This window comes from Rousettus aegyptiacus, unplaced genomic scaffold (genome assembly GCF_014176215.1).
Source record: "Rousettus aegyptiacus isolate mRouAeg1 unplaced genomic scaffold, mRouAeg1.p scaffold_m13_p_11, whole genome shotgun sequence".
NCBI classification, from domain to species: Eukaryota; Metazoa; Chordata; class Mammalia; order Chiroptera; family Pteropodidae; genus Rousettus; species Rousettus aegyptiacus.
In genome coordinates, this window is record NW_023416286.1 from 28147560 (window position 1) to 28162674 (window position 15115).

Consider the following 15115-nt stretch of genomic DNA (forward strand, 5'->3'; position numbering starts at 1 on the left):
TGTGTCTAGGTAACTGGATTGTTCTGAAAGACACATGGAATTTCCTCTTCTGTAGCACAGCAGCTTTTGGTCCTAGCGTAAAACTCACAATATGCTTTCAGTATTCTCGGTCTTCCTAACTTCATTCTTGAACAATGAGGTGTCTGCGACAGTTTAAAGTAGACAGATATTTTTTTTAACTAAAATAAGACTTGTCCTTCAAAGGAGTCTCCTTGGGTTCTCCACATGTATCTAAATGACCTGGCCATTGTTCGAAACAGTTTTGGGAAGTCCGCTCGGGGCATTGCCTTTTTAAGGAAGTCAGGCTCAACTTTATAGCTCCACATTGCTTTTGACTTAGAATTGCTGTTTCCTAGCTTAATCGTCTGCTTGACAGCAGACCACTTTTGTTTTAAGATAATGGAGTTCATTCTCCCAGGACAAAGATTTGTCACCACTGAGGTGAGTCAAAAGAACATTTAATAGATTCTGAAGGCAATTAAACATGCAGGTGTTCCAAGCTTGTGTAAGTACCTTATTGGAAGATGTGAATGGCCTCCGAATGTTTATTGGATCACGTATTTTTTGGAAAAGGAGTTGTGCTAACAAAACAAAAAAATCTAACCACATTACTTTATAATTTCATATAGATAACTTAATTATATGCATCTCTGTCTCATCCTTTTAAATTCGAACAGCTCGCTAAAGATGTAATTTTTTTTTGACGTTTCTGGAAAACGGTTTTGATCAGGAATTTTCATTGTTAGTTGTTTTAATACAATAGCTCCAATACCAAAGATTGTGCAATAACAATTTGTTATAAAATCATGTTAATTGGGGAGAGAAATTAATTGATCTCGCCTAAAGTATTTTCTCTCACATACCAAAGAAAATCCACTTAGACATATAACCAAATGTTATTTAATATCTTAAAAAGTAACACAATCCAAAATGGATATTTCACACAACACTACATAAACAACATGAACACAATATTACCATATGGAGGGACTTTCAAATATAGACTTACAAAAATCCCTGTGCTTTTTTTTTCTTTTAAGTTATTATACTAAGCATGACAAGTAATCATCATTTACAATATGGTACACCGACACGATAAAAACCATGTTACAAATGTGCTGTTATAAATCAGTAACATTAGGGAAGACATTTCATGAACTGTAATTATTTCATATGAAATACTATACAATATAAACAGAACATCCATCTTGGATGACCTTTACAGCAACCAGAGACCAAGTAATTTAAAATTTTTTTTTCAGTGCAAACACATTTTATTCAAGGCAGTCTTGGCTGCAAAACTCCTTTCTAACATACAGTAAATCCCACTTGCACTTCTTAATTCATTTACCCTAATGCAATAGTCACATTCAGTCACTCAGAGAAAGATACCTGCAGAATTATGATCCCTTTAAACTTAACGTTGAAATTTAATTCTCTGCTAGAAAGTCGTATCTATGTCAACTACTCTAAGGACCTTAATTTGTAGCTGTCAATACTTACAGGAAGGTGACCCTAGGGCAGCGCTAGTGCTAACCCATCATGCGTGCCCACCACCACACACTGTTTTGCCCTTCCAATGTGGAAACCACAGCGGTATATCGGGGTCTGTGTGGGGACTGGGAAGGGGGCAGGGAGGGCATTGGAGGACAGGAAGGCGAGGAGCTGAGTGTGTACTTCGTGATGCATTTCCTGTAACTACAGAGGACTGATGATGGAGATCTCAGATCTCGGATTTGGTACCTCTTTTTGGTGGGAGCGAGGGAACGGGGGAGCCAAAGTCAGCCTTTGGATAGGGAGGTAGGCAGCTGCATGTGGACCCACCAAGCTTCTAGCCTTATACAGGCTTCACGTGGGAAACAGCCCCTTCCCTCGCCGGCGGGTGTGTGTGTGTGTGTGTGTTCGCATTTGAAGCCAACAGGAGCAATTAAAGCCCAATAACTGATAACATACAATCATGAGAAGGAGGTTTAGTCCCCCTTGAGCCTTGTAGAATTCTGAACCTTGCAAATCAGCAACTGTAAGATACTGAAACACCATGAAAACACAGGATTACGTGTTAGGGGAGCCACCACCAGGGAATGTCTCTGGGACGATGCTGCAAAAGATGCTAAATTAACGCAATCAGGGAGATGCCAACGTCTTTTTCGAACATACCGGGGAATTTAATAATGATTTTTTTCATATATATAATTTATGAAATGTCTCCTAAATAAAAATTTATGGGAAAATACTGGATGTACCCTTAATCCTGTAAACCCTTCTGGGAATGACGAAGTGACAGCTGATTCTTTTATCTTACTTGGCAAAGATCGGCCCTCTTTCCTGTCCATATTTTGCTAACGCAAAGCAAAACAATGTTTTCCATGGCTTTTGCATTCATTGTTCCTGTGTTCTAGCTTCCTCGAGCCCTAAAATTGTTTGGGAAGAGTCACTCGGGAACAGGAGTACTGGGTGCCTTGACGGGCAGGACAGTACTAGGGGCTGGGGAGAGGGAAGGATCACTTCTGCTGGGGTCCGCTGTCATCTGACAGCATGCTGCCAGCTGGTTCTGTGACTGGCCTGTGGCAATGAAGGTCCCCATCCAGGATCTTGTGTCTCCAAATTTGAGAAAAGACTTAGAACTAGATCAGCAACCTCCGAAATCCAGATTCTCCAAAGTAGGGCTTGACATGTTGTACTGAATTTCTGTTGTGCTAAACAGCACAGTGAAGAGTACTTGATAAAGTTTCTAATTAAAATTTATTACAGCACCTTCCACTACCAGGAACGTCATGTTCCTGAAAGATGGCATTTTAGCACAGGAATTAGAGAAGCCCAATATGACATTGTAAACAGGGGTGTATGTCTGTATCTGCTTCTGACCACAAGGGCATTTGAGTGGATCTGTTCATTTCCCACTTCACAAATCGATACCAGTGAGGCGTACTGAGGTGTAAATTCCAAACACCCTGAATTTTTTGAATGAAAATGGACAAAGGTGTAAAGTCGTATTTGTTTTCTTTGACTTTATTAGCACACATCAGAAAAATAGCATTGTATTGAGTGATTTCTCATGATGGTCTATCAAACAGATAGAAAACAGATCATTGATAGCTGCCACTGTGTTTCTCGGTAATCTTAAGTCACTCCTTCTGTTTATTCGTTTCAAGTATGGGTATTACAAATATGACCTGCTTGGTTAATTATTTGTGAATCTGAATGCTTTGGAAGCACTTTTGAGATCCCAAAATGAATTTGCAAAGTCATTATAGGTTATTGATTTCTAATCAAGCTCCAAATACTGCCCATGTTATAAATGATGAGACTTTTCAAAATATGATGACTACTGTATTGTGAGCAATATGCCTATAATTTGTTAAAAACTTTATTTTCAAGTACACTTTGTGGTGATAAGTGGTTTATCCTCGGTAGAATTTTACAAAGCTGTGCTAACCTAAAAAAGGAACAACACTTTCATTTTATTGGAGAGGTTTTTTTTTTTTCCCTCCCCAAGGTGACTGCAATATAATTTAAATTTACATTTTAGAAATGCTGGTTGGGTTATGAAAAAGGGAGATTTGGGAACAGCTGGTGTTTAGGTCATCGTTACTCCAGATTAACTTTCAATTTATGCTCCCTGAACTTGAGCTTCGCAACATCGGAGAAGCAGTCATTTGTTATTTTTATCCAGTTCATCCCCTTTCAGTTCTTCTATTTGTTTTCCCTGTTTGATGGCACCCCCCTTTTCATATGCTCATTAAGGTCCCCTGAGATGTGCAAAATATATAAAATGAAATATGAACTATTTAACAGAAGTTGTGAATACACAGCACAGCTCTTTCCATTCAAATGAAGTTTGGGCTGGATATGGTAGCATGCAAGTGAAGGCAGAGGACCAAAGTGCTTCAAGTTGGCAGTCTGAATTTCTTGTGTCTTCTGTAACTGAAAACCTAGAATTTAAATCAGACTTTTATAGAAGTAAATAGCTTGCTAAGTTATGTTTACCAACTGGCTCTTCACCAGGGGGCAATTTCTAGCAGGAATTGCGGGCCGGGGGAGACAAGAAATTTCAACTTCCTATCATTCATAACAAAATCAAGTGCGCTTCTGTGGGGAAGAAAGGAGAGACAGGTTTACATCTGAAAGTGAAATGATGCCACAAAAGAAAACCATGGCGATGAAAAAGTCATGAGTCCACGTAGGCAATCACTGACACACATACACGACGCCATGGCCCAATGACAAGAAAGTTTTAAACTCTGCTTTTCTGAACAATACACTTTGACGCACTGCTGCCGCTTCATCAAATTTATGGAGGTAGTTATATGTAAAAATAAAAATTACCATAAAGTAATATGCTGTATCATAATAATACATAAGTGTGCAAAATGCCGACAGATGGGTTGACCCTTTAAAGTTGAACGCTACACAGAGATTCAACCAGATTTCAGTTTTGTAAACCTTTCAGTTGATAAACTACGTGAAGACTAGATAAGCAGCCACGTAACACAAAGCTATCATTTCACTGGAGGGAAAGAATGTTGGCGAAGCTTGGAGCAGCCTGAGAGTTTGGTCACTGAGAACCTCACTATCTTAGGCCATCTTAGGTCATGTCAGTAATGTGCTTCCTGCCACCATTCCTCCCCCATTCAGGAACCCCGAATGGATTCCCATGGGGATATTTCTACATGGGACGTCTGCTTAAGTTGTATCATCTTTAGAGTCCACCATTTCTATGCTAATGGCTGCTGGTCTAAGGGAGTTCTTTTTTTAAATCATGTACCCCATAGCATCAGGCAAATAATGTACACATTTTATTTAAATGTCTTCTGTAAACCTAGTTCTTGTGAAATATCGATAAATTCATATTTTAAAGCTGCTAACGGTAATGCTTTCCTTTCCTGTTCACACAGCACTTATTATAATGGCTACTTTCAGAGGATCAACTAGAGGCTGATGTATTGTTTCAATGGTTATATTATTTATGAATTGACAGTATGATAAACATCTGAGAGGTTTTCGGAAAAAAAAAAAAAAGAATTTCGACAGAAGAATTTAGTGACCGTATGGTATACAACTCCCCAAGGAAACAGACTTCATATTAGTCTATTAGACACATTACCGTTCCTTCTGGATGTATTTTTAAGCAATGAGAAAAATAGTGCATTTCTGAGCAATCAAGGCATGCCTTAGAGGAAATACGGCATGGCACCGAAAGCCAATTGACTTAAGCATTTTAGTGGTGTGGGAGTTCACCAAGAAATGTGCTCATGTTTCACTCTAAGCACAAGAAAGCAATCTATACTAAACTTGAAGAGTTCAGTTCCCAAAGCGACTTTCAAATATCTGAAAAAGCATAAGGAAGCACCCAAAAGTTTCAAGAATCAGTCCAGCCACATATATGACTGCATTCTTTAAACAGACTGCTAGTGATCAAACTTAATACTGAAGAAGTGTTTGACAAATTTTTTGTCATTGATTCAATCTGAGAAAATATTTTAGATTTATTTTTGGATATATATATATATATAGTTTATGGCTCCAAACATCACATGCCACTAAATAGAACTTTTTGTTAGACCATGTACTTGTGTCATATGTGACCCTTTTGCAAATAATTTTCCATTATCTACAGATTTATTCCATTGTTCTCATAAAATAAAACATGGGAACTTTGAAAAGTCTCTTTCCTAGAAGTTGAAGCTTGATTATGTAATTCCTTTGCTGCTGACCGGCTTCTCTGTATTCAACAAGTCATTGTAAACCAAAGCCAAATGTTAAACCATTTTGAAACAAGTTGGGCTAATAACCATACATCCACCTTAAAATGCCTCCTGAAATTGGTTACAAAGTATCTGTAAACATTACTCTGGCATAGTTCATGAATGCATAATTGTTATTCTGGTAAATTTTAGGGGAGTACAAGTTGGAATTATACCACACTTGCAGAATGAGCACATTCTGTTGTTACTTACATGGGTACATGTATATTTCTGATCAAAAGTTATTTTAAAGTTTTTTCTATAGATATCTTCCCAGGAATAAAAGGCCTGAAGTTCAACTCTCCCTAAATTTGCTCTTTCTTATAACCACTAAAAATTATCTCCCACAGCCTAATTTAGGCATTCTATTTAAAACTACATAAAATAGATTTATGTCCTTCCATTAGAAAGAATAACATCCTCAGGCCATACTCTTCATTTGTATCACAAAGAACATTTTGCTTTTAAACAAACTAATTATCATATCTATTATATTAAGATAGGATCGCCATAAGTATCCCAAAGAGGAAATGATCTTCCTTACATATCTGACTAACACCTTTTAAAAGTCCACATTACCTCCCATCACTCAGTGCTGTGCCCCAGCCAGGCTGGGGACCCCCTTCCTTTTATTTCCACTCCAGATTCAAAGGCCTATATTCCTGTTCGTGATTATGGAAGGTTAAAAATCAGACAAGCATCTGTTACACCTAAAAACAAAATCCTGAAAAGAAACACTCCCAGTATTTCAATCATGACCCCCTTCTGACACACTTCCATGGGCTCCTGCAAAACCGCATCACGAAAACTCACAGTGAAAAACGACGGGTGCATAAACAATTCACACACAAAAGGCTGGGGTCCCTTCTAGTCAGTTTGGCATTAATTTCCCTCAAGGTGGGCCCTTGCACTTGACATTTTGTGGTGGCTTATTTTTATTTTTTAATTTATTTTTATTTTTTTGGAAGTGTCAAGGATCAGTTCTGTGGCACCATCTGCCCACAGACTGGGAGCAACACGCATCTGTGGCATTGAAAACTGGAACTGGCAACTGCATGACATTGAAAATGCGTATTACACTTACAGTGTGTAGACTTCCCTGTGTGTGCTCAGTTACGATTAGTGAAGCAAAAGTGCACATATCACCCCTACTGCTATTCTGTTGCTACAGAGCCATAAATGTGAAAAGCAATACTCTGAAAGAAAGATTTTTGTGTTTTGCTCTAGCCTACTTAGCAGCACAGTTTAAGTAAACACAAAAACTGTGGTTGAGATGCTTGTCTTTCCAAAGATGTAAACATCAGTCCCAGTGTCGTAAACTTGGCTGTATCGAATGAGACAGGAGATCTGAGGCAGAACGACTATCACACACTAGTAACAGAAGCTTGCAAGCAGTTGGAAGGTTTCTGTAATTTCTCAGCTTCGTTTGTTGGGGGGTCCGTACTTGCTCGGAAGTTGAAGGCCGGGCCAGCTCCACCATGGGCCGGGCTCAAGGTAGGGTTCTGACGGCGGTTACTTTCAACGATGCTTGACGTGTTGGAAGCCAGGCTCTCTCGAGTGCTAAAAGAGTAAAAAGGTTTTGTTTTGTTTTCTTTTGAACATAAATAATTATATAGTGAGTTTCAGAGGAAGAGCAAATGATGTAGTTAATGGATTTCCTCTGTTGGTTCATAATGTCATATACATACCATCCCATACTGATTATTCACATATGTTCCTCAAACATGGCTCCAGAAGTTTTCACAGACATGAATACTTAGCAGCATACTGTATAAAGGTTTTTATACAGCTAAGTGCATGTTAAATATCTTCCCCCTCCTTTCACATTCATGGAAACCACTTCAAAATTTAATGTGATGGGTAGCTATCGCATTAGTTTGAAAAAAGAATACTCGTAAATATACATATGTAATGATTTCATTTCTCTCTGGAAATTCACTAATATACTGCTTCTTAATAAATGCAATAACTGTACCATAATGATTCTGTTTTCATCTTTGATTAACAGACTTGGACTCTGGTGTTCTTCAAGCATGCCACTGGCTAATCTGCCACACTGGTGGGAATGAAATTCTTTTTAAACACCTTCATACCTGTGTTTCAAATTTTAACACTTTAGTTTAAAAACATTGTATTTTCAGATAAGGAATAGTAGATGCTCCCATTCGTTTGTGAAGTTTACACTTATCCATACCCTTCCCCCTACTTTGGTAGGAATATTTTATATGCCTAAAGAATTCTTATAGAATAGAGGTGACTTAAAGACTTTACTAATTTGGTTTCTCCTAATTTTTCTTAGTTAGAAATACTTGAATCCACTTTATTGGTCCAAGGGATTTAGAACATTCAACATTTCAAATGTGTAGGGCAACAGCAGAAATAAGATTACTTGGCCTGACTCATGGGAACTGAAGAGGTTTCATGCTCAAGGTCCTCAAAATGGTAAGAAACTTACTAGCTTAAAAAAGACTGAAGAAGCCATAATGATGCTCAAAACCTCCGCTCTATTGGATAGATTCAAAGTTCATAAATTATTTGAGGAGAGCTGGTCCCCGTAACTGATTTAAGCCTGCTGAAGCTGGTCAACAGGTCAAAGTACTAACCTGGACATCCTCGCTGCTTCTCATTACCATCCAAAACTGATGGCCATTTTATCTGAACCCTACACCTTGGCAGCCCTTAATACAGATTATTTCATCCTACTCGCCTTGTGGCCTTGAGTTAGCTTTTCACCAAGGAGCCAAGAGTTAACTATTCAAAAGAAAATTTGTTCATTGACAAATTTTGACAGAAAGTCAACTGGACCTTTGTTGACTGCAGAGGGTACCTCCAGCAGGTTAATACATTTAGAAAGAAGTCCATTTCTTCTATTACGCCTAAGGAAAATTTGGGCATACCTAAATAATACTCAACATATCATTACTAAAAGGATGGAAAGTGCTAAACCTACTTACCTGCCTCACACCTTCCCTGAGAAAACTCATCAGTGGCTTGCCAGCAGCACACCTGAGGCATAGGGTCAGGTGGAGGACGGAAGAAAGGCGATCAACGTGTGGAACTCCAGAGATTTCATGACACATTCCTTTGGTTTCATTCTTAGTCAAGATAGTACCTTTTTATGGTATTTGACCTCCTCATCACTAAAATCAGGAGAGTTCTGTGATTTACCTACTCACAGAGTGACTGTGAAGAATAAATAAGTGTCGATGAAGAATTTGTACACCAAAAAGCTAGACAAATGTAAACTATTTCTGTTGTGCGTCTGGCACGTGATGAATGAAGCAGCTACTCTGGGTTGCTTTGGGTATCTATACGTTGCTGATGACATCTTTTCCAAGGGAAAAGGCATGTGATGGTCCAGAGGACCCATTTTTAAACCAGCTTTTAAGACATGGGCTTTACATTTATCCAGTACCTGCTGTGTGCCAGACACTGTGCCAGGCTGTAAACACATATCATTGCAATAGGTCATCTAAGATGCCTCTTTTGACCACAGCCACCATATTAACAGTGATAAATACATACAGTACTCCAGTTTCTCGAAAAGGATATATTTCGTTATTGCTCTAACAATGAGTATAGCATGTGACAGTCATATGAAAGGCTTTGGATGCGATGAAAAAGTTAATGGAGATGGAGTGTTAGCAGTAAAAATATTCCTCGAATTTAAAAAGTTCTTATTTTTTAAATAAGAGTGCTAAGGGAGTGCAACCTGAAAATTAAGATTTCAGGATTTATAGGCAAAAGAAATGAACTTAGAAGCTCTGCTGCTCATCTTCCTGGTGCACTTGTTTCCCGAGGCTCTGCGCCTTCAGCAGCACATGTCACGCAGTATCTTAGGCACACACATCCCCAGCTGCCTCCGGTCCCTCAGATTTTCATACTATGTTTATCAACCAGTTTGGGGCCTCACATTTGGAATAGCAGGCTCTTCGCGTCTATGGCATAGCTTAACTTTCCACCTTTTTTCCTTCTCAACACCCTTTAGTTCTAGGCACAAGGGACTGAAGAATTTTGGAAACATGGTTAAACGTGACTTCTGAGCCAGCACTGAGAGCTGAAGTGTGATGATCACCATTTTTGGTCTCTCTCTCTCTCTCTTTTTTTTTTCCCAGTGGGGTCTTAGTTGCTCAGTGAATGTTACTGAAAAGTGCAAATAAATGGCCCACTTAAGATTCCTGTGCCTCACAACAGTGGGGAGGTGTCAGCGTGATAATGCTATTTGGCTAAAATACTCCTCATGCTGAAGAGTAAAACTCCCTATAATTCAAATATTCTCCTGTGTAGACCATCCTCATGCATTAGAAAGGCAACTTAGTGAATTTATTGAGGTGTACAGAAAATATAGTTTAAAAATAGGTATAGAAAATAAGTTTGTCATCTAGCTTCTAACCAATGGATCTTAAATATGAAAGGTGTACAATACAGAATTGTTATGTATAACTGCATGAAATTTATGGGTGATCTATGTATTTCTACAGAGAAAATTCTACTAATAACTGGACAGACACATAGCTAATCTGTAAAGGTTGTCTCCTCAGAATGACCTTTCACCTTCTACCATGACAAAGCATATAACCTTAGGTATATTGCTATAGAAATACAAAAAAACGTATCTCAAGAAAAAATCCCATTCTTAAATTCTATATTCTGCACCCTAAATTTAGAAAGAAAATATAGTCTGTGGAGAGACTGGTTCAACTATTTCATGAATATCTCTGTTTCTTTGCTCCCTAACAGACAAAAAACTTTTCATATCATGTGGCGGTAGGTTTTTGAGTGAGAGGTCATTAAGCTACTCTCAGCATCTCCTTAGTGACTATCTCTGGAGCACTGCAGCTTTCCCTCTGTGGAGGTCCAGGGGCCAGGAGGCAATGTGACGGGTTGGAAACTGTTGTGTGAAAAACATTAGGTGGGTAGAGTCTGTATAATAAGAAATAGTAGAACAATAGGTACAGGCAAATAAACCACGCCTTCGATAAAGCAATGGTGTTGAACTTCTACCATCAATTATAGACCTTCAGCTGTGCTTACATAGTATCCACTGTTAGGAATTCAAGAGGAGAAAAGAGAGTAGAAGAAAAAATAGACCGAAAAGACATACAAAAATAACAGGCAAATAAGTTTAGATTTGATTTGGAATAGAAAAATATTTAGTAAAAATTATTTCTTAGAAAAGTCACTTAATAGGCCGGTAGTTTTCGGACCGACGCCATGTTCCCTGAGGTCTCGTAGGGCTCCTCCAGGGACAGGCAGAGGAGATCTGGGGCCTTGGTCTCTCACCAACTTTAAGTAGGGTACCAGCTCTGCGGTCTGTTTAGACACTGGACTTCCACATGTGTTAACTTGGAAAAAGGTTACGTGACAATAATAATAATAATGATAGCAATAATAATTAATAATAATAAACTCGCCCTTTAAAAAATAATGACCTAATATGGGACAAACAGATTAATGACTCCCAATTCTAATTTGAGGATGCTCTGTCCCAAAATTATGCAGAGATAGAGTGAAATGATCACAATAGAACTAATTTTAATTCTTAATAATTAAAATAAATATATGAAGTACATGATCATATCTGCATACTTGTTAAAAGTGTAAATATTGTAAAATCTTGGGAATCACGGCTAATGAGAAATGTCAATCTCTCAACAGTATTTCTGCATCTCAGAGTCACCAATCTGGAGTAGAATTTCAAAGGATAATTAGGTCCCGAGTTGCTCTTTGAGGAGAAGAAAGAGTTAAGGAGAAAAATAGCAAGTTGCATAGACTCTCTTTTGCTTTCTTAACCCCTGAACCACTTCAGTGTGTTGGGCACGACCATGGGGCATTACATAATCTCAGCTGTCAACCCTTTGCCGAATTACCAGCACCCAGTAAAAAGAAGGGACTATGATTGGGCTGTATCAGTGCTGCAGGAGAGAAAGAACAGTGCTGGCACGTGCTTTGCCCTAACAGGGCACAGGGCCCCAGTCTTTCTGTGAGAGGAACAAGGTCCACTTCTCTGTAGGTGGGTGGTGAGAGGAAGGTGTAAGAGCAAGGGGGCCGGGCCACACACAAAGTCGGAACTGAAATGGCGACAAGCTTCCAGAGCCACCGGAGAGGACTCGAGATCTGCTTTTACAGTTGACCCTTCAACAACACAGGGGTTAGGTGCACCCACCCACAGCAGCTGAAAGCCTGCGTAACTTCTGACTCCCCCGAAACTTTACTACTAAGGGCTTGCCACTGATTGAAGCCTTACTTGATAACATAAACATTCGATTAAGATATTTTGTATGTTATCTGTATTGCATACTGTTTACTTACAGTAATGTCAGGTAGAGAAAAGAAAATGTTATTAAGAAAATCATAAGGAAGAGAAAATATATTTACAGTATTTACTAAAAAAAAAAAAATTTGCATATAATTGGACCTGAACAGTTCAAACCCGAGTTGTTCAAGAGTCAACTGTATATTCTCACTAGTGGGATTCCTGTCCTTGAGTCAATCAATTTATTCCCAACCCTACCATACCTCCCACTGACTATTTGGCCTACTCAAAAAGTTACTATTTTTGCATGACTTAATAAAAAACCCTTCCTATATCAGTATGGTGGCAATATAAACACAGAAGAAAAAATACTGGGAAATGCTGGTCTTAGACTGGTCTGATGTGAGTTAGAGGGAAGGAGCCAACCCACCAGTCCAGATTGGTGATCTCTACAGCTGCAGAAACATTTGTTTCAATTCCTGAAAAAGAAGTCAGAAACAGGTTGTTAAAAATACAACTCACACAACTCTTAACCCTCATTCGCAGAACTGAGACTGTGAAGTCAGAAGCTTCTCAGTTATCTGCATAACGCCCCAGGCCCCGGTAGGTGTATGTGTGTGCAGAGACGCCTCTCCCTACCGTGGGGAGTTGAATCCACTGTCCACAGTGATGCTGCTGCTGTCCATGCTGTCGAGGCGTGCCGAATGCGTGGTTCTCGGGTGGCTGCTGCTGTCAGTTTCTTTTGGGGCAAGGAGGGTGAGGTTCTTCTCAAATTTCCTCTGCAAGTCTCTTTCCTTCTCCCTCTCGAGGAGCCACTGCATGGTGCCTACGTCATCTCTGTTTTTCTCCTCCTCGGCGTTTTTGTTTGCCCCTTCCTCAGAGTCATCGTCATCAGAGACATTGTAATAGTCAAAAGAGGCTTCTTGGTTTCCCCCCGACTCCTGCTGACGCTGGAGAGCTGGCAGGGCTTGTGCCGCCGACGTCCCCAGGGACGGCTCCAGTTTCTCGCATCGGCCTGGCAGTGTGTCGGCAGGTGTCTTCGGGTGAGATTTGAGGAGGGACAGGCTGGATTTATGATAGCTGTTTACAGACAAGGTGCTGTGAAGAGGTTTGAACAGTGTGTCTTTGCTGAATATCTCTTTCCTCTTGTCCAGGCTGCTGGGCTCGGCACTGTGATGCTGGATGAGGCGTCCATTGGCAATCCCTTCAGCTGCTGCACCCGAAGCAGCTGGGCCCCCACCTGGCCCTTTTGGTGACTCCTCCTTGTGCCCTACGGGCTCCCTAGAGGAATGTGGGGGCTGCCTATCGGACAGAGGCAGCTTTTTCACCCCTTCTGCCAGGGTCAGAGTGTCATGGTCCTCTTTATTCTTGCCCAGGGGGGATGGCGCCGTGAGCACCGTCTCACTGGAGGTGTTGCACTGGAAATAGTCATCCGTAGCTGTTTTTGGTGGACACGAGTTGAGTTCACCATAGGATGGCAAACTCTCGGGGGGTTTGCCTGGCTCCAAGAGGCTACAAGCACTGGAAGGTTCCTTGCCGCCACTGACTATTTCTGGAATACACATCTCTTTATAGCCTGTGGACAAAATGTGAGCCCTTTGATGACCGGCCGTCTGTGCGGGCCTTAAAGTACTGTCGTCAATGTAGGACTGGCTGGGGGTTTGGTCATCCTGGCTACAGCCTTCGGCCAGGTCATCAGGCGTCCCCAGAGAGGAAGCACCCAGAGGGCCTTTGGAGTTGTCCATGGACCTGGATCTCTCCTTGGCTTTGTTAGACCTCTCATTCCTGGACCGTCGGTCCTGGGTATGGCTGTGGCTTCGGTGCACTTTTGAGTGGGAGCTCCCCCTGGAAGGTTCAGGAAAAGGCATCTCAGTCCTCCTTTTGGCCAGCTCCCCCGACACATCCCATTCTGGCGTCATAGGGAAATGAGGCTCGATCACGTTCGCGTTGCTATGCATGATGAAGTTCTCTCCTTTGTGTTCAATGATGAAGCAGCCCTCCCTGGGGGCCCTGGTGAGAGGGTCGCAAAAGTCGTACTCTCTGTCACCCAGGATATCCAGGTGCGAACCATCCGATGGGTCTCCTTTCGACACCCGTGTCTTGCTGTGTGACCGAGACTTCCCGTGGGACTTTCGATGAGTCCTGCTCTTTTTACTTCTTCCGCTGTGACGGGCAGAGGACCCGGCTTTACTCCTATGCGCTTTTTCTTCTTCCAGCTTCTTCATTAGTGCAGTGTGCCTCATGACATTTTCCACGGTCAAGTCCGGGTTAATACGCCTAATGATTTCCATTTCCACTTCCCGAGGGATAGTAGTTGGCGTGTCCTCATCTCGCAGGGGCCACTCTTCAGGAGGAAACTGGGCGGAAAAATTGGCTAGCTGTTTGGTCTTGTCTTTTTTAAAACTTAGCCGGAATAACTTGAGCCCGAATTTTTTAGACTGCTTTTCACTATCTTTAGGTTTTGAGAGAGTTTCTGTCTTATAAGAAAAATTTACAGTACTTTTGCTCTTTTCAGTGGGTGGCACCTGGCAGAGGGAAGGAGGGCAGTAAGGGTCTTTGCAGTCCCTGGCGGGTTTCCTCTGCAGCGTTGACGCATGCATGCTGTGCATGTCTTCTCTGCAGCAGTGGCAAGAGTCGCAGTGGTTTCTGGGCAATGTCCTTTCCCTGACGCAGCCTGAGGCAGAGGGCGTTATGGTTCCGGGTTGCGGAGAGGTACACTGAGACCTGTCAGGTATCCTCTCGTCCAAATGGTACCATTTACTGTTAGTTCTTATGAGAGAAGGAGTTATGAAATAAGTCTGTGGAGTCACGATAAAATAACCATCTGGAGTGGGGTAGATTTTCCTCTCCCGTACCAGCGTGTTCAGCGTGTGCCGTAGAATTTCTTGGCTTGGAGTGGGAACACCTAAAATCAAGACGACACATTCGTGAGAATGAAGAAGAAACATGCCGATTCCTATGTTCAGGCCTCAATCCCCAATATGATGGTAGTAGGAGCTGAGGCCTTTGGGAGGTGATTACATTTAGATGGGGCCATGAGGGTGGAGCCCTCATGATGGGATGTTCTATGAAGAAGACACCAGAGCCCTCTCTCTCTGCAAGGTCAAGGTACATC

At 41.1% G+C, this 15115-nt stretch overlaps 1 protein-coding gene across 6 annotated transcripts in view; it reads right to left on the reverse strand.

The window, feature by feature from the left end:
• Window positions 1-2991: 2991 nt before the first annotated feature.
• Window positions 2992-15115, reverse strand: part of STOX2 (storkhead box 2) — a 160185-nt gene continuing 148061 nt past the window's right edge. For all 6 annotated transcript variants that reach the window (XM_036228675.1, XM_016144005.2, XM_016144008.2 and 3 more), the window contains 2 exons: window positions 12640-14905; window positions 2992-7304 (listed from right to left, as the gene is read on the reverse strand). In XM_036228675.1, coding sequence (XP_036084568.1) covers window positions 7109-7304; window positions 12640-14905 — 2462 coding nt within the window. In that variant the 3' untranslated portion in view covers window positions 2992-7108. The remainder of the gene's footprint in view (window positions 7305-12639; window positions 14906-15115) is intronic.